This window comes from Hyla sarda, chromosome 3 (genome assembly GCF_029499605.1).
Source record: "Hyla sarda isolate aHylSar1 chromosome 3, aHylSar1.hap1, whole genome shotgun sequence".
In the NCBI taxonomy this organism is placed as follows: Eukaryota; Metazoa; Chordata; class Amphibia; order Anura; family Hylidae; genus Hyla; species Hyla sarda.
In genome coordinates this window covers 92,967,454-92,990,989 of record NC_079191.1, presented here as the reverse complement: position 1 = coordinate 92,990,989, position 23,536 = coordinate 92,967,454, and the positions used below count along the sequence as shown (strand labels likewise).

Below are 23,536 nucleotides of genomic sequence, written 5' to 3'. Positions count from 1 at the left end.
ACCAGGACGTACATTTACGTCCTGCATCATTAAGGGGTTGATACAGGTAACAACAAGTTGAGGACAGAGGAGAAGCTGTTACAGGTCTGTGAGAGCCAGAAATCTTGCTTGTTTGTAGGTGACCAAATACTTATTTTCCACCATAATGTGCAAATAAATTCTTTAGAAATTTATGTGATTTTATGGATTTTTTTCTCATTATGTCTCTGATAGTTGAGGTATACCTATGATGATAATTACAGGCCTCGCTCATTTTTTTTTAAGTGGGAGAACTTGTACAATTGGTGGCTGACTAAATACTTTTTTGCCCCACTGTATATATGGATCCTTACTATACCATTGAATGATACCGATTTCTTTTAGAGGCTTTTTTTGTTCTTTTTTTAGTTTGAGTCCATATGAACTGGTCAGAGAAGAAACATGGCATACTCCATCACAAGCCATATGTACAGACGTTTTCTCTCTAGAAGCAGTGCTGAATACCTGTAGCAGCCACTTGAGGAGGCTATGAGCTAACTGCATCATATTTTATTGAGTTCAATTTAAAGCTTACCTGTTGTTTCTAAAGTTCTTTTTATAAACCTGCACGGTTTTCTTAGATTAATCTTCCAGAATGGTTACACGGTAATTTTAGTGCTCTCAATGAGCCCCTGAGATCCCCCTCCATGGTGCACAGCTAATTCTTATTCTCTCCATTTGAGAGGGTAAGGCCAGAGCTGGACTGTTTGGCCTGAGAAGTAAGGTAAAAGTCCCTGTGTGAGGTCTTTTGGCAATCACAGAACAGCAACTACACATCAGTGCTATGTGTCATGACAGTGCTGGTGCCAGTGCACTGTACTAATCAGGGTGGCACTGTGCTTCGGTAATGAATGACAGTACACTACTATAAATGGCATCAGGGGGAGTGGTTATTGATGCACTGGCTTTACAAGATTATTAGTGAGCAGTAATAAAAATTGAGTCACAGCAGTGCAGGGGTTACATTATATGCAGCTCTGATTTAAGTGGCAAGCTGCTGCTGAAGACAAGCTTATTGTAGGGGAAAAGGGCATTACAGCATGGAAAAGGTTACATCAGAAAAGCAGCCCTGGACGAAGCAGTAAACAACTACTACTGATGCTGATAGGCTACATCGGAGACAGCTGCACAAACCTGTAGGGGTGGTCAAAGAAACAAAGGGAAGCCTTTACCTTTCAGGCACTGTGTGGACCCTCTGGAGTACAACATATACCCTCTGAAAGAGGCAGACAGGCTCAACTAGTATTCACAGTCTAGGCTCTCTCCTGCACATAGCACTAACTGAGCTTGACCCCTTTTCCTGTGTTTGGTCTTGGCGTCTTTGTCACGAGAGAAAGACTGAGCTTTAACAGGCAGTAAAATGCAAACTCTGTGGAAGTGAGACCTATTTTGACTGAAACTTTAGATATATAACGTGCTTAGAAAGCTGAATTAGAGAGGTAATAAATTATAAAGCACTCTATTTAAGCTTTAGAAGGGTTCTCCAGCCCCCAACATGTTTTATTTGCAGAACAAGGGCCCTGACTCTCCCACCTACATGATTCATTGACTATGATTTACTGCAAACCCTTGGGTCCTGACATTCATATGGATTTTACTTTGACATGTACCACCTACTGATGTAGACACAGGTCCTCCAGTTTACGGCAATGGTAGACTCTAATGACAGTGGCCTAATGCACCCTGCCACACTCCAAAAATGGTTGACAAAATTCAAGGGGTTGAACACAATCTGTTCTAGATAACCCTTTAGAAAAGCTGCTGCTAATATCTTGGTGCCAGATACCATAGGATACCTTATGGACTCCATGCCCCAATTGGTGGAAGCTGTTTTGGTGATGCACGTTGCACTTGTAGAACAATAAGTTGTAAAGCGGTACACCAGTGGAAATTTTTTATATTTTTTTTATATCAGCTGGTGCCAAAAAGTTAAGTACTGGAAGGACTAAGATGTTTACATAGTAATTTACAAATCTGTTCAGCCAGCTGCCCTATGCTCCACCAGAAGTTCTTTTCTTTTTGAATTTCTTTTTTGTCTGACCACAGTGCTCTCTGCTGACACCTCTGTCCATGTCAGGAACCGTCCAGAGCAGGAGCGGTTTGCTATGGGGATTTGCTTCTACTTTGGCCAGTTCCTGACATGGACAGAGGTGTCAGCAGAGAGCACTGGTTGGACTAAAAAGTATTCCAGAAAGAAATACAACATCCTGTGGAGCATACAGCAGCTGATAAGTACTGGAAGGATAAAGATTTTTAAATAGAAGTAATTTACATACCGTATCTATAAATTAGGAATAAATACTTAGCGCAAAAATGGTAACCCAACTAAGGCTGCCTAGACACACACTTGTGGGTCCTGGCTAGTCCCACAAAAAAATATGTAAGCTATATTATAGAAAAGATTGTGTGTGTGTCGGTGCACAAATTAAGGGTAAAGAAAGATTCCACTTGCAGGAGGAAGAACTTGAATAGATGATAAATGGAAATCAATCTGAATAGTGGCGGTGAGGCCGCTTACAATGGTGTGCTGATTCTCCTCCGTGCTAGCATTGCTCTTATATGGGATCAGCACGGAGGAGAATCAGCACACCATTGTAAGCGGCCTCACCGCCACTATTCAGATTGATTTCCATTCATCATCTATTCAAGTTCTTCCTCCTGTAAGTGGAATCTTTCTTTACCCTTAATTTGTGCGCCGACACACACAATCTTTTCTATAATATAATTTACATATCTGTTTAACTTTCCGGCACCAGTTGACTTATATAAATAATTTGCATTCCACCGGAGTACCCCTTTAATGTTCTAACTGAATGGTGTTAACATCTCTTTTCTAATCTCTACTAATATGTAAACAATTAGTTTGTTAAACCCTCAATCTGCTGTTCACTGATATTAGCCAGCACATTCCATCTGTTTACTATATCTTCATAGAGAAACATTAACAATAGAAAACATCCTACTAAAGAACTCCTATGGTTTAACTCTCCTCTACTCTAGTGACGGATCATAAAACATATTCTACATCCATAAACCAAATGGTAGGGTACAAGGAGGTACAGAAGTGAGTGAATCTCCCAAAAATTTACCACAATTTTTTCTATTTGGATTCCAAAGTGTAAAGGACTCCTATCACATGCAGGAATCCCTGCTGCTGTATGCACTTTTCACTGTACCCAAAGAGATCTTCATAGGGCACCATATGATTCGCCTAAAACAAATAGTTTTGGATTTGGAGCTAATTCTATTTGTTGAGAATGGATTCTCTCATCTGTAGTTGGTAAATAAAGAGCTGGGCGTAGGATCTCCCTCCTGACAGGTTACTGAAGGCTCAAGTATATGTCTTACATGTGTGCCTGACTCTATCCTTACTTAATCACAAGGATTATGGGAAGATTATATGTAGGTCCATGACTAAAGCTGGCTATAAGGTCAGGTGTGCTAGGGTCAATGAAGATTTACAAATCGTTTGTAAGATGATTGATAAAAGTTAACGTAAAGCACCATTATAAACAGTATAATATATATAATCCAGCTTTATGAGCAAATCTCAAAGTGAAATAATCGTAGCTCTTGTTTGAACATTTCATATACCCAGGTGGGCTCTACTTTGTTATATTGGCATCCTACCTATTACATGTGTCACCATACGGCAGAGCTCAAACAGTAACCATAGGGATAGCTTGACAGCATCTGCCCTGATTTCCTATAGCAGGAAGAAATTCACAGCTATCCCAAGTATCATGAAGCGAAGGTAAGTACCCAGCTACTGAACACCAGTATACAGTGAAACCTCTTTCAGAAGACCATCCAAAGTTGTATTGAAAAGTGGTCTTATGTGGTGGTGGTCTTCTCAATGAAAATGTGTATAATGTATGGTGGTCTGAAAATCCGTCACATGAAATCTGGTCTGGATAAGAAAGTGTTAAGCTCAAAGAGGTGATCATTTTGCGAGGTTTCACTGTACACTCTTGGGAGATAATATCTGGCCCTTTATAGATCAACATAGAAAGATACAATGGGAAAAAAGAAAGCACACAGAGACTGGACAATGGTAAGAAATAACCATACATGCACTACTTTATATCTGGACACTGGGGCAGATTTATCAAAACTGGTCCAAAGGAAAAGTTGCCCATAGCAACCAATCGGATCGCTTCTTTCATTTTTGAAAAGGCCTCTGCAAAATGAAAGAAGTGATCTGATTGGTTTCTATGGGCAACTCAGCAAGTTTTCCTCTGGACATCCCCATGTGATGTTGCTGAATAGTGTAGCTAACTTAATTATTTGGCTATGAGAACATGTATTTGCTGAGCTAGGACCATTATTTTTTTTTATATATGACATATATTTGGCATTGTTATTCTGAAAACTGAATAAATGGAAACCCCTGATGAGAGCCACTCATACTAAAGCCACAATCGCACCCATAAGAGGGGGGGTCTATGGCTAGGTATACCATATACAAAGGGAGATTACCTGATGCGTACAGCAAACATACAGCACAAATGTGGAGTGAAACTAACCTAATAAAATCGAAAACCTACATAAGTCAATTACAAAAGCTATTCTCTAAAAGTATACAAACGTGTACTGTTAAGGCTGGGGCTACACATTGACTTTGGTAACAGGTAAGAGAAATTTCCAGCCAGTACTCCCGCACTAAAGCCAATTCACAGGGTTATAGTGCGTATGAACCGGATAATGATGAGGTGTCACCTACCCAAACCGTGGTCCTGTTCAAGCGATACCAGTTGTATTAGCCTATATTTCTAATATAGCTGCCTTTGCTTAAAGGGGTACTCACGTGGAAAACTTTTTTTTTTTTTTAAATCAACTGGTGCCAGAAAGTTAAACAGATTTGTAAATTACTTCTATTAAAAAATCTTAATCCTTCCAGTACTTTTTAGGGGCTGTATACTAAAGGGAAATCCAAAAAAGAAATGCATTTCCTCTGATGTCATGACCACAGTGCTCTCTGCTGACCTCTGCTGTCCATTTTAGGAACTGTCCAGAGTAGGAGAAATTCCCCATAGAAAACATATGTTGCTCTGGACAGTTCCTAAAATGGACAGCATAGGTCAGCAGAGAGCACTGTGGTCATGACATCAGAGGAAATGCATTTCTTTTTTGGATTTCTCTTTAGTATACAGCCCCAAAAAAGTACTGGAAGGATTAAGATTTTTTAATAGAAGTGATTTACAAATCTGTTTAACTTTCTCGCACCAGTTGATTTAAAAAAAAAAGTTTTCCACGGGAGTACCCCTTTAATGGAAGCAGGAATCAGCATATCCCATCTCACCGTTCTTGGCCACTAACGCTTGTGCTCTATAGAATTTACAGATGTCCCATAGACTTGCAATGCAAGTCTATGGGACTTCTGGCAATTCCGTATACTGTTCACTTTAGTTGTGTATATATAAGGCTATTTCTACCTTGGCAACCACTTTTGATTTAAATGCATTTAAAATGAGAAATAAAACAAGTCTGTTGTAAGATATTAACATTTCCTATAGTTTTATTTCTTTATCTTCTATACAGACCAATGTTTCTCCATGATAACAGCCAACAAAGAAAGACTGTACAATGTACTTCTGCAGTCATACTCCTCCTGCCAATTACCGTATTTTTCGTCCTATAGGACGCACCGGCGTATAAGACGCACCCAATTTTTAGGGGCAAAATCTAAAAAAATAAAGATTTTAAACCCAATAGTGGTTTTCAACCTGCGGACCTCCAGATGTTGCAAAACTACAACTCCCAGCATGCCCGGACAGCCGTTGGCTGTCCGGGCATGCTGGGAGTTGTAGTTTTGCAACATCTGGAGGTCCGCAGATTGAAGACCACTGCATAGGAGGTAATACTCACGTGTCCCCGCCGCTCCGGACCCGTCAACGCTGCCCTGGATGTCGCTCCATCGCTGTCGCCGTGTCCCCGTCGCTCCGGAACGTCTCTGCTGCCGGGTATCCTCACTCTCCGTCGCCGCCATCACGTCGTTGCGCACGTACGCGACGAGGAAGGAGAGCGCCGGCCATACAGGGGATCCCTGAACGGAGAAGACACCGAGGAGGAAGGTAAGGTCCCCCCCGGTGTCCTGTAAGCACTAACCCGGCTATTCAGGACCGCCGCGGTGAGATCGCGGTGGTCCCGAACAGCCCGACTGAACAGCCGGGTTAGTGTCACTTTCCCCTCAGACGCGGCGGTCAGCTTTGATCGCCGCGTCTGAAGGGTTAATACAGGGCAAAACCGCGATCGGTGATGTCCTGTATTAGCCGCGGGTCCCGGCCGTTGATGGCCGCAGGGACCGCCGCGATAGGGGTGTATTCGCCGTATAAGACGCACCGACTTTTTCTCCCCAGTTTTGGGGAAGAAAAAGTGCGTCTTATACGGCGAAAAATACGGTATACGATGCTTACTAACCTACTAGACGTGTGTAAACATAAAGTAGGGGGACACATGGAAGGAAATATGACTGCAGTATTAGACTGGAAAGGCTTTGTTGGTAACCTGTACCATGGAGATGTATTGTCTGCATAGGAGCAATAGAAATGAAATGATAGGAAATGTATACTGTATATGTAGTGCCATTGTAAATATTGGTGCAGTGATTTATTTATAATCCGGATCCATGTGTCCCTTTGCTGCAGCAGTTTATTATTTTTCCTCCCCTCTCCGCCTCTTTTTTTTAAGTAAAGAAGTTAAGACTTAAGTATGTTCATTTATATGACACCGTTATACAGTATACCTGATGGAAAACATTGCAAACACCTGAGGCTAAGTTTCTACTTTTTTTTTGGGGGGGGGGGGGGGAACGGCAAGAAAAACGCCAATTCTGCCGCATGACGTTTTTTCGGCCAAAAAACGCTGCGGCCAGATGTTAGCTGTAAATCAATGAGAAATCACAAAAATATTATGCCACTTTGGCGTTTTTTTAAATCCTTTTGACGTTTTTTCACTCTCTTTTGGCATTTTTCAGCTCCTTGGTGGTTTTCCAAAATTGCAGCATGTTGAGCCACTGGCATTTTTTCCCCGGAAATCGTGGCGTGTTTGTCCCATAGAAGTCTATGGGAGTAAAAAAAAAAAAACACCAAGAAAAACACTATGTGGGTTTTAACTTTGGCGTTTTTTCAGGCGCTTTTTATTCTCTTTTGGACTTTAGCGATCCAAAAAAGTGATGGAGATACCTTTTTTAATAAAATTTCGTAGGGTACCATTAAAAAAAAAAAAAAAGCAGTAGTGATGGAAAAATTTGTATTTAACGAAATGTATCTTTTTTATAACAAAATTTTTATTTATTTTTAAACGAGGATCAATTTATGTGGCGACGGGCAGGGCACTAAAAATATAGCCAAGAATAATAAAAATGTAGTGTGTGTTTATTCTTTATTTTTTAGGTGCTACTATTACTCCCAGCATGGAACACACACTGTTCCATGATGGGAGTAGTAGAAACTGTACTAATTGACAGATCGCCCCTGGTCCGTTGCGATCCTTCTGCATAATTTATAGATGCGTCCGGCCGCTCTTCTATGGTCCCCTGCACTGCCGTATATATACCCCTATTCGTATTTCCCTCAGAGAGCTGTGATTGGCTAGATGGTTCCAGCCAATCACAGCTCTCTGCAGGAAATATGAATAGATGTATATATATATGGCAGTGCAGGAGACCATAGAAGAGCGGCCGGCCGCATCTATACATTATACAGAAGGATCACAGTGGGTGTCAGGAGAGACATTCACTGTGATCTTTCCTTAACTGCAGGTACTACAGCTCCCAACATCCTACTGACATCCGCGCTGTGATCGTCCTATCTATTGCAGAGATGTGGAGATGCTCTATACAGCGCTCGCATCTCTGCACTATACACTATACTCTAGTCAGAAACATCACTCATTCATATTTCCCTCTGAGAGCTGTGATTGGCTGCAACCATCCGGCCAATCCCCACTCTGATGAAATATGAATAAGTGATGTTCTATTCACATCACTGGCCAGAGTATAGTGCAGATATGTGTGCAAGCGCTGTATAGAGCTGCTTCGCATCTCTGCTATATAATGGACAATCGCATCGGGCGATATGTCTATGAGTACAGGTACTACTACTCCCATCATGGAACAGTCTGTTCCATGCTGGGAGTAGTAGTACTACCTAAAAAATGTCAAAAAATAGAGAAAAAAAAGTTAAACACACACACACTTTATTAAAAAATTAAAAAAAATTCGGTATAAAAAATATAAATTTCGTTAAATACATTTTTTTCCATCACTACTGCATCCTTTTTTTTTTTTTTTGGTACCCAACAAATTTTGGTTACCAAAAAAAAAACGCCAAAGGGGCCAAAAATGCAATTTCCACACAAATGAAAAAACGCCAGGAAAAAGCCAGACACAGGAAATTGCACTGGCGTTTTTTCAGGTGTCTTATGGTAAATCTACTTTAGCAATTTTCCAAAAGACACATGAACAATGCCAAACAAAGATACATCAAGATAAACATGACAAGCAGTTAAATAAACTGAAAAAATACCTTAAAGAGTACCTGTCACCAAATTAAACTTTTAGTATAGTGTTCCTTGTGTAATTAGCAGACACTTTCCCATTCACTTGCTTTTAAAATTATCAACATAAATATGTTTAAAATGTAATAGAAAAACGTTCCCTGCCACAATTAATATAGTGAGTTTGGTCTCCTCCTGGCCTGGCCGGAGACCAAACTCAGAGCTCCACAGAAAGCTTCAGGAGAGCCTCACTGATAGCAACACAGACTTAAACATGCACAGAGTCTGAGGTCTTCTATTCATCACAGCACTGCAACCATGTGAGGGCGGAAGTGGTCCCCCAGCAGGCTTCAGTGATGTCATGCCTGCTGGGAAATGCCCACTATGTGAGCAAAAAGAAAGGTAAGATAAGGTAAGCTTTAAAAAATTGGCAGTAGAACAGTAAATCTAAAACATAGTACACATGGAGGTTATTCAATGTTTTTTTTCGGAAGTTAGGTTTTCCACAGAAAACAACTAATAGTAATTTAGGACACCTTGCAGTGTGTGGGCATCTACTGGTGTATTCTGGTATAGTGGGGGTTAATTTTGGCAGTACTTTCTAGTAATCCAGGCTTCCCAGGATCTTAGAAACTTTGGAAGAGTATGAGATTGTAAAGCTAATAATTTCTCCACTGGGAAGAAAACAATAACATGATCAGTGAACTTACATGGGGAATTGTAGTCTGCTTCCAGTGTCTGGTAACTGTGAGTTATATAGACATTAACTCTTCTGTGCTCACCCCACCACTTAAGGCAGCTGCGTAAGCTGCCTTATGGTAGTGCTGGCCCTGGTTGGATAGATCCTGTGAAGCCAAGAAGGGATGAAGCACCACCTAAGAAATGTCTTGGTGATGGCTTCCTGGCGTTTTGCACTACAGAATAATTAAAGCCTTAGAAGTGTTAAAATAATTTAAGTAAAAACATACCATCCACTGATGGGGGGGCGGGGGCGGGGGGGGTTGGGCGGAGGAATGTTTACTTGGAGATCTACTGACTATTGTTCTTAGTAGAGCGAATCAGAGAACATCTTTTTGTTGTTCAATATTGTGTTTTAGAAGGAAATGCCTCTCGGTTTAGAAACAGAAGAACAGTTGTCGAAATTACGTGTGCGTAAGCAATCTCTGACTTGTAGGAATTTGAAAAACTCCTTGTTGGGCAAGCTATATTTATATTTAAAATGGGTACTATGGTGGAATTTTTTTTTTGTTTTAAATCAACTGGTGCTAGAAGTTTAAACAGATTTGTAAATCACTTCTATTTAAAAATCCTAATCCTTCCAGGACTTATCAGCTGCTGTATGCTCCCCAGGAAGTTTTTTTCTTTTTGAATTTCCTTTCTGTCTGACCACAGCGCTCTCTGCTGACACCTCTGTCCATATCAAGAACTGTCCAGAGCAGGATAAGTTTGCTATGGGGATTTGCTCCTGCTCTGGACAGTTCCTGACATGGAAAGAGGTGTCAGCAGAGAGCACTGTGGTCAGGCAAAAAAGAACTATACAACTTCCTCTGTAGTATACAGCAGCTGATAAGTACTGGAAGGATTAAAGTCATTTACAAATCTTTTAAACTTTTTGGCAGCGGTTGATTTGAAAAAAAATGTTTTCCACTGGAGTACCCCTTTAAGCTATCAAAGCGGGGACCGTATGATGCTAGAGCAATAAAAAAAAAAAATATTGTTGTAAACTTTCAAGGGTTTATCTTCCAGGAGTTACAGCTGTAGCTGGGCACCAAAGCCAAGGCCCCCCTCACCACATTAACACTGACTCCCTTAATGGATGCTGTGCCTGATCATAGAGAGAACTATGTAGTCATTCAGTTACAGGTATAAAGTCCTTTCTATTCCCTCCCTGCATTCATCTGTATTATCAGTGCACAAAGATACAACCAGGGCCACACTGAAACCTGGAGAGGGAAAAACCAGTGGATCCCCTGCTATAAAAGAGTAACAATTCCACTGCCCTTCACCAGGGATACTTACATTAACCCCTTCTATACCCTAGACCACTAGGGACAGTATAATTAAAGATGCCATCCCAGCAGATCCCTTTTATCACCTACCCTCACTCCGTGACACTCAACTTCTGGGCAGCATGCCAACACAGCAGTGCACTTTTCTCCCTGCTTGAGGGAGACCGAACATCTTCCAGGGCATGGATGATCTTGAAGGAAAGAAATTTCAGGAAAAGAGGCCTCTTTAAAAATGAAAGAAGCTATCTGATTGGTTGCTATGGGCAACTGGTCAACTTTCTTCTGCGCAGGTTTTTGATAACTCTCCCTCATTGACTCTAAGCACACAGCCAATTTAACATCTCTGCAGAAACCTGAAGATAGCTGTCCAACCTGACAAAGCTTAAGAGGATCTGCAGAAAAGAATGGCAGAAAATTCCCCAATCCAGGCAAACAAACTTTGTGGCATCATCCCCAAAACAGACTGGAGACTGCAATCACTGCTTAAAGGTGCTTCATCTAAGTACTGAGTAAAGGGTCAGAATGTCAGGGATCTTTTATAATTTATTACACTTTGTCATTATGGGGTATTGAGGTCAGAATGATGGAGTGAGGGGCACTTTAATTTATTGTTATTTTAGCACAAGGCTGCATTATAAAATGTAAAAAAGTGAAAGGGTCTTAATACTTATTAGTATTATTTTGAACTGCTGGGACATTCTTATATAAGTCTCTGGCATAGAAGGGGAGTGAAATGCAGATTCCTGATGGAGAAAGAAAAGAGTTAAAAAGTACCTGTCATGATCTTGTTAAATGTTATAATCCCCCCCAATTCACTGCCCCATCATGATAAACCACCCCTTGCCTTTATTTTTTATTTTCTACCTGGATATTGCTCTGTATTCTCCATTCTGTCTCAGTCAGATTCACAGACTGGGAAGGGGCGTTCCCTAGCAGGTGTGACATCATCAGAAGCCCTACAGGGGGAGAACTTCCTCCCTCACTCTGCTACACACAGCCCAGAGCAGTTCAGTGTGAGATGAGCCATGATTGGCTAAGGCTGCACGCACGCACACACACACACACACACACACACACACACACACACACACACACACTGATTTTGGACTTCTGCCAGGCAGGAGTCCAAAGTCTGTGCATCAGATGGGGGGAAATGTGCTCTGGACAAGTAGGGAGACACCTAGCAGCATCTTTTTTAAACACAAATAAAACAGAAAACTTTTTTTATTTTTTTAAACAAAGCACATTAGAAAGATTTTTTATTTACCATATGGAGTGCAATAGCAAAAATTAGTTTTAATGGCAGTGCCCTTTTAAGAATTAAAGCTGAGAAGTAATATAAGTAATGTCTGAAGACGTACTGGTTCTGCTCTGTGCTGACTTAACTGATGAGTCAAATGGTGGAGTCAAATGTCCATGAATATTAAGACACCTCAACACAAGGTTTTGTTTTGACCTCCATGCTCACCTGCGATGGGTATGGAAGATACATGTATTGGCCACCAATGACCATGCCACAGTATCCCCCATCCTGTGTCCTAGAGCCTCGTGTTAATGCTCCTTGGTGCTGACACAGATACTTCTGGCTCATCTCCTAATCCTGCTTCTTTCACACAGTCCACTAGGGATTAATGGGATTTCTCCTCCCTACCCTCCTACTGCTGCTACAAATTCAGCTGCTGAAACCTGTGGCTGAGAGTAAATTTCTGCGTTCTGCTGGACCTCAGAGCTTTATCTGCTGACCTTGTACCTGTCTTCATAGTAAGAGACATCTTATGTTGGTTTTGATTACTAATGCAGGCCGTAAATGCTTGTAACATATAGTTCTACTAGACCATTACTACTGTCTTACTTTTTCTTTAATTTTCTGTGTTAGTCCACTAAAGCTGACGTTTTATTTGTATTAATTTTGTCCTTGTTTTAGTTTTGCTTAGTGAGTTTACATAACTTTTTTGTCATAGTAATTGATCTGAAGTGCATTCTTATCTGCCTTATCAGGTTGGCTGGCACAGATACACTACTAGAAAGGAATGGCTTGGTATTTCTGGTTTAATGCACCACTTAATGAAAGGGGATTCTATACACAGCATGTCTAAAATATTGTTTACACAAATACAAGATTTTTTATTAGAATACTAACAATAATTCAAAGTATGGTATGATCTTATGGTATTTTATGTGGAATGACTGCTTTAAAGAAGATAAAGCTGATGGTATTGATCTACCTCTGAATGGCCAGACACTGTATAGTTCAGTTGTAACTTATACTACTCATGACTTCCGTATTATGACTTTGTCAATAGTTTTACTGTATAGGCGGAATGTTAATTTCTGTTCCTCATTTGATTACTTGCATACTACGTTACATGTTAAAGCGTTGCTATCTTTTTTGTCATATTGACTACTATTGACCACTATTCCCTTTCCTTTCCCTTTCTAGTATTTGCATCAGTTTAGTGTAGATAATCTAATGGGTTCATATATGTTAAAGGCTTAAGTCATAGTTACATAGTATGGTTGCAAAAAAGACACATGTCCATCAAGTCCAACCAAGGCAGAGGAGAAGGTGGAGCAAGTGAAGGGGTACGGGTGGATGAACGGAATAGGATGTGCTTCCATATTTTTACATATTCATTCATGATATTTTGTTCTTGTCTTAGCCTGTTGTGAAACCCTGATGTTTTTGCTGTGATCAGTTCCTGAGGTAGACTTTTTTTCTCCAGGGAGTTTTACTTGCTATTTATATACTTCAGTTGTTCATTAAACGACTTTTCTTAAGACTAAACAAATTTAATTATTTAAATAGTTCTTCATAACTATGCCCCATGCCCCATATTTGAAGTGTAGGATAAGGCTTCAAAGGAACCCGGCTCAATCGGCGTTGAACGACCACAACAGGTGAACGGTTAAAGGAATTTATTTAACCAGAATGCAACGCGTTTCGCTGCGCATGCGCAGCGAAACGCGTTGCATTCTGGTCAAATAAATTCCTTTTAACTGTTCACCTGTTGTGGTCGTTCAGCGCCGATTGAGCCGGGTTCCTTTGAAGCCTTATTCTACACTGCAAATATCTACCGGAGGGCAGCAGTCGATCTACTATTATCCTACGCTTACATCATTGTTGTGTATGAATTTGCACAACCACCCAGGGCGAGCAAGTCATTTGTATAATAATTATTTTACCACGGGTTCTTACGTTACTACTCTATGGAGCGCCTGTTTCTCTCATTCCATGCGCCATATTAGCTTACTTGCATGCCTTTATACCTTTTCTAGTTCAAGGGTATCTTGGGTTACATCTATGAGCTGTTAATGAGGGCAATTAATTTTTTTGTGACGCTATATACTGTCTTTATGAGCCATATTGCTTCTAGGAAAGAATACCTCTGATTTTATACATCAAGTATTTTTTTTCAATAGCAAGCTATTGGTGCTTCATTACAGGTCCATGCAATAAAGATTGTTAAAACTTCTGCGCAAATCCCAAGTCTAAAGACGCAATCTGATAGCTGTCAGTTCAGGAGACAAAAGTCCCTCCATATTATGCTTGTGTGGAAAAAAAAGGGACAGGGACTGGTTCTTTTATTTTATACAAATATATGCTTATTAAATACAATGCTATTTTATCTATTCAAATAATTGATAAATAATTGGATATTTGCTTAACACCTCCTATTGAAATGTTTTTTCTGACAATTTCTGCAGGATGAAATAATTATGGTTTTTCAATTCATATGAATTTAGGATCATATACTGTATTTTTTCATCAAATATCTTAGAATTGAAATACTTATCTGGAACCAGGCTGACCCGACTAAAGCTGGTATCTATGGTATCCAATGGCAGTGATGAGACATTTTAGTATTCTTCTTATGGCTGCAAAGCTTGGACCTCCTAAAGTTTTACTGAATACAACTCAGAGACTAGCCTAAAATATATCTTTAAAGGGGTACTCCGGTGCTTAGACATCTTATCCCCTATCCAAAGGATAGGGGATAAGATGCCTGATCGCGGGAATCCCGCCACTGGGGACCCCCGGGATCATGCATGCGGCACCCCGTTTGTAATCAGTCCCCGGAGCGTGTTCGCTCCGGGTCTGATTCCCGGCAAACCACAGGGCCGACGGCGTGTGACGTCATGCCTACGCCCCCGTGTGACGTCACGCTCCGCCCCTCAATGCAAGCCTACGGGAGGCGGCATGATAGCTGTCACGCCCCCTCCCATAGACTTGCATTGAGGGGCGGAGCGTGAGGTCACACGGGGGCAGAGGTGTGATGTCACACACCGCCGGCCCAATGATCGACAGTAATCAGACACGGAGCGAACACGCTCCGGGGACTGATTACAAACGGGGTGCCGCATGCAAGATCCTGGGTCCCCAGCGGCAGGACTCCTGCGATCAGGCATCTTATCCCCTATCCTTTGGATAGGGGATAAGATGTCTAAGCACCGGAGTACCCCTTTAATTTTATTTTTCATAGTTTTATTATCTCTTTGAAGCTATATCATTGATCCAATTTGTTTTTTTTATGCAAAGGAATGTTATGATAATGGTTTATATTGGTTAATATAATAACACTTATCAAAGAATTCCTAGTGGATAGGGAAATTCCTAGTGTATAGGGAAAGTTCAGGCAACCGAGTACCAGAGAAATAAAGAAATGCAGGGCTAAATAAACCAAATAAATTATATTTAAAATGTATTAAAAGGATATTAAAGATTCAAGATTGTATAAAATGAAGTCCACACATAAATGGTGAGAATACTTTGTGTAAATCTTACAGTGCATTCCTGCATGTATCACATCATATACAAATACAGGGCAAACAAGTAGATCATATGATACCTTCCAAAATATATCACAGCAGCAAGTGCAAAAGGTTCACAAAATGACCAACCCTCAAAGAAATTGTGATGCATAGTATACAGCAAAAGTAAACAGCAGCGAAAGAGGAAATGAAGAAAGGTGCCTTAAAACAACCGGCAAAATACATATCAGGTAACCAACCCATCATGGTAGACCATGATTTTACATAAGATGTCTATCATGTATCATATGACCTCCTGGTTTCCATTGTATACGATGCGATATATACAGGAATATATTGTATTGTTTAAACAAGGTATACCTACTGCTCATGTGGACTCATTTTTATACATTCTTTAATGTCGTTTTAACAATTTTAAAAGGGCCTTTAAAATAAAAATTTTCTTTTATTGAATATTATATCTAATAACAAGTCCAATCTAATGGTTTCTGGAATAAAAAAAATGGCACAAGAATGGTGTGATTTAGAAGCACCTGGTTATGCAATCTACAGAGAATGCTTTACAGTTTGTTAGAGAAAATGTTCGAGACAAAGTATGTTCTTTCTGAGATGTAGGAAACATGTGACCAAATGTTTAGTTTGTTGATCAATTTTAATTGTTTACAATTATTAACGTATTCTTTTAATACAAATCCTTAAATGGGCCCTGTCACAATGCAAAACTCTTAATATGTAGTAGAATATAGCTCAGAAATCATCTTTGTAATCTACTTCATTTACCAAATCTGCACTTTTTTTTTCTCATTAAAACATTACCATATCATGGCCACCACTAGAGGTCGTCTTTTTGGCTCGGGGCTGACCTGTCCCATTTTGCAGTGGCTCTGGTACAGACTTAAGGTGCAAGGGTACCCAAGTATAGGATTATGCTTTGTGCTTGCAAGGCTCTAGTTGCAGGTAGGTACAAAGAGAGGAGAAAAAAAGCCACAGGTAGTGATTGGATACAGGGCTGTGTGCTCTCCCATGACACATGCTTGCACACTGCACAGTATAGTAAGGGAGGAAGAGTTCAGGGATGGCAGATCGACCCCCCCCCCCCAAGCAATCTATACATAGATAGAAAAATGCTTTAGAAATGACCACTTGTCCTCTTTAAAGGGGTACTCCACTGCCCCAGCATTCAAAACATTTTGTTCTGAATGCTGGGTGCGGGCTGCGGGGGTCGTGAAGTCACGGCCTTGCCCCTCAATGGAAGTCTATGGGAGAGGGCATGATGGCTGCCACCCATAGACCTGCATTGAGGGGGCGTGGTGTGATGTAACGGGGCGTGGCCGTAACGTCACGACCCCTGCAGCCCACACCCAGCATTCGGAACAAAATGTTCCGAATGCTGGGGCAGTGGAGTACCCCTTTAAATATAATACCAGAACAAGTGCAGTCAACATGACCTAAATGAGTGACAGATAATTCAGTTATAGTCTCGAAACTGTCAGGGCCAGCTGGGAGTTGTAGTTTTGCTGGAGACCACTGGACTAGAGGCAGAGATGGCATTGACCCTGATGGCTTACAATGTACATGGGAAGGGGCAAAAAGAGAGTATTTGAGATACGTGGTGGTGTTGTGGTAGCAGGGATTGTAGGTTTTTGTAAAGAGATGGGTTCTCAGGTTGCTTTTAAAGGTGGGTGAGAATCTGAAAGGTTGGGGTAACAAGTTCCAGAATATGGAGGATGCCAAAGAATAATATTAGCAGGATTCTGCATGATTTAATGCATATAGGGCCTCCCAGTCTTCCCCCAATAGCAGTTATTCCGTCAGATAAAGACTGGGCATGTTGTATTTCATCACACCCGATTGTTTTTTGACATATACTGTAAATGCGCAGCTGGCTGACCCGAGAGTGCATGGTTTTTATTTTTTCAAAGTAACCTTTTTATAAAAAAATTTCAACAAAATACAAAGAGAAAAGACACATGTAACAGGTACTGAATGGTAGGCATTAGGGCACTACAATGGTCTGCATCAGCAAGCTGGCAACAGTCACGGGACAAAACAAGGTCTAGTGAGAAGAGTAAGGCACCTCAGGTCCTAGTCATGTGAGTGCTTGGTTCAAAGTTATGAGAACAAGTGAGGAAGCAATAAACGCGACCTTCGTATTCGTATTATGCGTCATTAACTTAAAAAATGAAACAAAAGCTAAAGTCAGCCAGTAGAAGAAACAGAGAGATGGAAGAGAAAGGGACAGGAGCAGGAAGCAGTAGGGAGGTGAAGAGAGGACAAGGCGAGATGAAGGAATGAGGAAACGGACTTACCCCGCTGTGGAGCTGCACTCAGGTATCAATTGGCCAAGTGCAAGGATGCATAATCTGTGGAGGCAAGGAATGAGGTTCAGGGACTCCAGACTGCGATATATCTGGACTAGAGATGAGCGAACTTACAGTAAATTCGATTCGTCACGAACTTCTCGGCTCGGCAGTTGATGACTTTTCCTGCATAAATGAGTTCAGCTTTCAGGTGCTCCCGTGGGCTGAAAAAGGTGGATACAGTCCTAGAAGACTCTTTCCTAGGAATGTATCCACCTTTTCCAGCCCACCGGAGCACCTGAAAGCTGAACTAATTTATGCAGGATAAGTGATCAACTGCCGAGCCAAGAAGTTTGTGACGAATCAAATTTACTAAGTTCGCTCATCTCTAATCTGGACAGTTGACTAGGGGAGTTCACTAGTAGCTCCTCCATCCCGTTAAGGTGTCCCACTTCCTGTAGCCAGGATGAGAGATAGTGGTGGGGGGGGGCGAAGACTTCCACAGATGAGGGATCACTATTCTAGCCACCAGGAGGAGGAAAGAAATTAGTCTGGCCGTAACCCACGACAAACGCAGCGGCAATATGAAGGGGAGCAAGGTTTCAGGTGTATGTGGTAAATTAATGGACGTCATACAGAATATTATGTCTTGAACATGTCTCCAGAAGCTGGCAAGTAAGGGACATGACAGCCAGGTATGGAGCATCGAGCCACTAGCAGTCCCGCACCTCCAACACATTGCAGGAACCCCGGGGTAGAACTTAGCCAGGAGCATTGGGACCCTGTACCATCTTGTCAAGACTTTATAATTAGTCTCCTGGGCTTTGCACGAGATGGAGGTACGGTGGCACCGGGTCAGAGCTACATCCCAGTCCGCGTCAGAGATTAGACGTCCCAGTTCGTTTTCCCAACCCTGTCTGTACGGGAGTGGTTTAGCTGTGTACATGACAAGCACAAGGGGATAGAGTACACTAATACCGTGTGGTACCGCTTCCCGCAGAGTGCATAAGTGTTCAAACTTGGTAAACGGTCTATGTAGTCGCAATGTTTGCACGTTTGTGGTGTAAAAGTGGCAAAGTTGCAAGTATTGAAAGGAATGTAGAGGAGTCGGGGAGATCTGAAAGTGGTCGTAATGATGACGAGGTCACTATATCGAGAAAGGTCACTCCCGAGTCTCTAGGGAAGTTTAAGAATGAGCTGGAAGAGCAGGCGGGTGGGAAGGCAGGATTGCCAAATAAGGGTGTCAGTGGCCCTTCAGGGCGAAAGGGGGTAGAGTGCTTCATGTAAGTGGCCAAGGCTCAGGCTATGGAGGCTAAAATGGGGGAAGGTCATGAGGCACGGTAGAAACGGAAGAAGAGTAGCGGGGGAGCCACATCAGGGATCGCTGTCTCAAATTGGAGCCACTGTTTGTCACAGCGGTGATGAAAGCAGTCAAGGACCCTATTGAGAATCACGGCTAGATAGTAGGCAAGGAAATCTGGGAGAGCTAGACCCCCGCTAGTCTTATGCCAGATCAGAACGTGATGTGCCAGTCTGGGTTTTTTATTTGCCAAAATAAAAACAAGAGTGCATGTTTAGAGGGAAGTATGGCTAGCTTTATACCCAAATATTGTCCTTAAGGGTAAGTTGTATCCAAAACCATGCTAATTGTCTAATGGGCTTACCATGACTTTGCCCCAGAGTGTCTGAAGTAATAAAATTACATAATGATCCCCGCTGGGGACAGGGAATGATGTGAGTGATGGTGATCTGTGTACCTCACTGCAAAATATGTTGGTACTGTAACTAGAGATGAGCGAAGTTACAGTACTTAGATTCTGCACTAACCTCGGGGCTCGGCGGTTGCTGACTTTAGCCTGCATAAATTAGTTCAGGTTTCAGGTGCTCCACTGGGTTGGAAAAGGTGGATACAGTCCTAGGAGACTCTCATAGGACTGTATCCACCTTTTCCAGCCCACCAGAGCACCTGAAAACTGAACTAATTTATGCAGGCTAAAGTCAGCAACCGCCAAGCCCCAAGGTTCGTGCAGAAGAGAAGTACTGTACCTTCGCTCATCTCTAACTGTAACCAATGGAAAATAAATTAATAAAATGCTTTCATTGTTATGTTTGATTACAGAGTGGTCACTTTTGTTGATTTTGTTTCTTTAAATATACAGTCATTAAAGGGGTTATCTAGGAATAAAAAAAACAGAGATGATTACTTTCAAAAACCACTCACTGTCTGTCTCCAGGTTGGGTGTGGTTCTGCAGCTCTGTACCATTGAAGTGAATAGAGCCAAGTTGTAAAACCCCACCCAACCTGGAGACAGTCAGGGAGGGGTTTTTGAAAGTAATCCTCTCTATTTTTTGATTCCTGGATAACCCCTTTAATTTACATATACACAGGCTTAAGTTTTCTGTGAGACAAAGAAAATACAAACATAAAATGATCTAATATTTAAAGTCTTATCTGTCTATATCAACAGGCCTATAACAAACACCCAGCAAAATGAGTGATAAGAAATCCAGACATGTCATCTACAAGAAAACCTCCCGTGACAAAGCGGTCAGTAGTCCTCTCTATGTGCCTATTCATTGTCTTGTTTTGTCTTGTACTTTCTTAAAGGGCTACTCCGCCCCTAGACACCTTATACCCTATCCAAAGGATAAGGGATAAGATGTCTGATCGTGGGGTCCCGCAGCTGGCAGGGGTCGTGATGCCATGACCACGCCCCTTGGGGTTTCATGTCATGCCCCCTCAATGCAAGTCTATGGAAGGGGCGTGGCTGCCGCCACGCCCCTTCCCATAGACTTGCATTGAAGGGGCGTGGCATGATGTCATGAGGGACGTGGTCATGGCGTCATGACCCCCGCCGCTCGCTGGGGCAGGAGTGTACCCCTTTACAGTATATCTACAAAGCAATGGAATTATATAATGGTATATACACATAATAAACTATAAGCCTGTAGCATAAACTTGCTAGGCATATATTCTTTTGTGCTGCCTCATACCGTGTATAAATGTATATCAATATATTGCCCTATAAAATGATGCGAGCGTGAGCAATTTTAAGACTCCTTATAGCAAATTCCCTTTTTTATAGACCATTTTGAAAATTGTTAAGGTATACATATAACCTACTCGAAATCTTTCCTTCATGACAGTGACTTCATCAACCCTTGTCTTATCGGACTCTTTATACTGGCTGCCTTTGCAGCAGTCTGTATTCTGCGTTTGTTGCAGCAGACATGGACTGTAGATAGGCTGCATGCTTCCTCAATTTCCCTGACCTGATATTCGTTTATTAGTAGAAACAAAGCCAAAAATAGAAGTATATGTGAAATGTATGTATATGGAATTCACAAACGGGAAACTCATTGTCTTATTTTCTCCCACAGGTGAGTGTATACCTGGGCAAAAGAGATTACGTTGATCACGTGGAATCTGTGGATCCAGTAGGTAAGCAGGGGAATAGGTGTGGACAAAGATCAGGACATTGGAGAATGTTCACCGTAGACGATAGTATTGACCTGCAGCATCCTAGGCAGGATACATAGATTAATAATGGTGTTATGTCTCTACTGATTTGGATGATTTCCTCTTTTTGTTTCCCTCAGATGGAGTGGTTTTAGTTGACCCTGACCTTCTTAAGGGCAAGAAAGGTAAGTGGTGACACCTAAGTAGAAGCTAAAGCTAGGTTCACATTGTCATTATGCTCCGTCCTGTTCTGTAATAAACCAAACCCCAGGGTCGTGGCACGGTGGGAAAAACACCCCTAAATATCTTCCCCTAAATTGTAACTGTTATTCCATTGTATCAATAAACCCCCCCAACAAAAGATAAATTAAAAACTTTGTACTGTAATAGAGATGTGTAACAATTGTCACGTGTACTATTCAGGGTATGCTCCCTGTAATGAAAAGGTGAACGGCACTGCAGTATACCGCTTAAAGGGGTACTCCACTGGAATCCATTTTCTTTTAAATCAGCTGGTGCCAGAAAGTTAAACAGATTTGCAAATTAGGAAAAAAAGTTCAGGAGCCAGCGGTATATTAAACTTCGCCTTTATTCGTAATCCATATAAAACTTCGACATGGCGTCTAAAAATACAAACGATAAAACCTCCTGGATAAGCAACATACATTTTTTTTCCTGAATTGGAGGTCTTCTTGCCGTGCAGAAAATCGGGTGAGCTGACGATCCTTGTTATTCTACAAGATTTGCAAATTACTTCTATTAAAAAATCCCAATCCTTCCAGTACTTATCAGCTGCTGTATAATACACAGGAAGTTCTTTTCTTTTTGAATTTCCTTTCTGCCTGACCAAAGGTGCTCTCTGCTGACACCTCTGTCCATGTTAGGAACTGTCCAGAGCAAAAGAGGTTTGCTATGGGGATTTGCTCCTGCTTTGGACAGTTCCTGACATGGACAGAGGTGTCAGCAGATAGCACTTGTGGTCAGGCAGAAAGGAAATTAAAAAAGAAAAGAACTTCCTGTGTATTATACTGCAGCTGATTAGTACTGGAAGGATTGGGAGTTCTTAATAGAAGTAATTTACAAATCTGTTTAACTTTCTGGCACCAGTTGATTAAAAAGAAAATGTTTTTCAGTGGAGTACTCCTTTAAGCTCTATTACAGAGTTACTTTAAAATGTGTCTGTCATGCCCTCCTCATCATGATTCGCCATTAAAACGGTGTTCTCAAGAGGCTATGTTGGCAATGGACAAGGGGGGTATTTATAATCACCCCTAATGGCCTTGTCAGTAGTGGCCTCGGATTACAGACAATCACCTAACTTATTACATAAGCAATATGACTACCAGATTCTTGCATGAGAGTGATCATTTATATCATAGATTCCGGCATCGAGGCTGTCCCTGTAGTTGTCTTAAGAAGGCCTTTCACTGAGCCCAGAACAGTGAGTGAAGGGAGCTTTTAGCCCAATCTCGGATTTTAAACAGACTCCAAAACAATGAGTTGGCACGTATAACGGTTACACCGATAAGGTAATGGCAATCATGCAAAGACATTGGCATCCATTGTCTAGGGTTCAGGACCTGTTACCAGTCATCAGGACAAGACCTAGACTGACTTTCCTTAAAGGACCCAGCTTGAGAGATCAATTGGTACAATTGGTCACTTATCATCGAAGGTAGGCAAGAGAACCTGGTTAACCAACAAGACAATTGGATCATATCCCTGTGGTCACTGCAGGTTTTGCCAGTTTGTACCAAAAATTAAAGTATTGGTGAATCCTGTGGACCGGCGAAAGTACCAGATACGACAGTTTATTAACTGCAGTACCCAGAACATTGTTTATATTGCCAAATGTACATGCCCTATGTGTGCAAGACCACACAGGGATTTCTCTGTATGATGTCTTAAAGGGGTACTCCGGTGAAAACCTTTTTTCTTTTAAATCAACTGGTGGCAGAAAGTTAAACATATTTGTAAATTACTTCTATTAAAAAATCTTAATCCTTCCTGTACTTATTAGCTGCTGAATACTACAGAGGAAATTCTTTTCTTTTTGGAATGCTCTCTGATGACATCACGACCACAGTTCTCTCTGCTACGTTATTATAATAATAATAATAACGCTTTATTTATTGTTGTCCTTAGTGGGATTTGAACCCAAGTCCCCAGCACTGCAAGGTAGCAGTGCTAACCACTGAGCCACCATGCTGCCCTTAGCATACATCTGCTATGCATGGTTGCTAAAATGGACAGAGATGTCAGCAGAGAGCACTGTGCTCGTGATGTCATCAGTGTTCCAAAAAGAAAGGAATTTCCTCTGTAGCATTCAGCATCTAATAAGTACTGGAAGGATTAAGATTTTTTAAAAGAAGTAATTTACAAATATGTTTAACTTTCTGCCACCAGTTGATTTAAAAGAAAAAAGGTTTTCACCGGAGTACCCCTTTAACATCTGCAAGGCTTATGCATGCAGCCCACAG

At 41.4% G+C, this 23,536-nt stretch overlaps 1 protein-coding gene across 6 annotated transcripts in view; it reads left to right on the top strand.

Annotated features, from left to right (window-relative positions):
* The first annotated feature begins 3,669 nt into the window (after window positions 1-3,669).
* The window catches only part of SAG (S-antigen visual arrestin), a 55,237-nt gene continuing 35,370 nt past the window's right edge, over window positions 3,670-23,536 (top strand). The window contains exons 1-4 of one of the 6 annotated variants that reach the window (XM_056564607.1): window positions 3,670-3,772; window positions 20,065-20,144; window positions 20,978-21,038; window positions 21,197-21,241. In XM_056564607.1, coding sequence (XP_056420582.1) covers window positions 20,088-20,144; window positions 20,978-21,038; window positions 21,197-21,241 — 163 coding nt within the window. In that variant the 5' untranslated portion in view covers window positions 3,670-3,772; window positions 20,065-20,087. Of the gene's footprint in view, window positions 3,773-4,003; window positions 4,073-4,274; window positions 4,650-12,227; window positions 12,288-17,869; window positions 17,948-20,064; window positions 20,145-20,977; window positions 21,039-21,196; window positions 21,242-23,536 lie in introns of those variants that run through there. The other 5 variants (XM_056564610.1, XM_056564611.1, XM_056564605.1 and 2 more) reach the window with 5 other exon arrangements.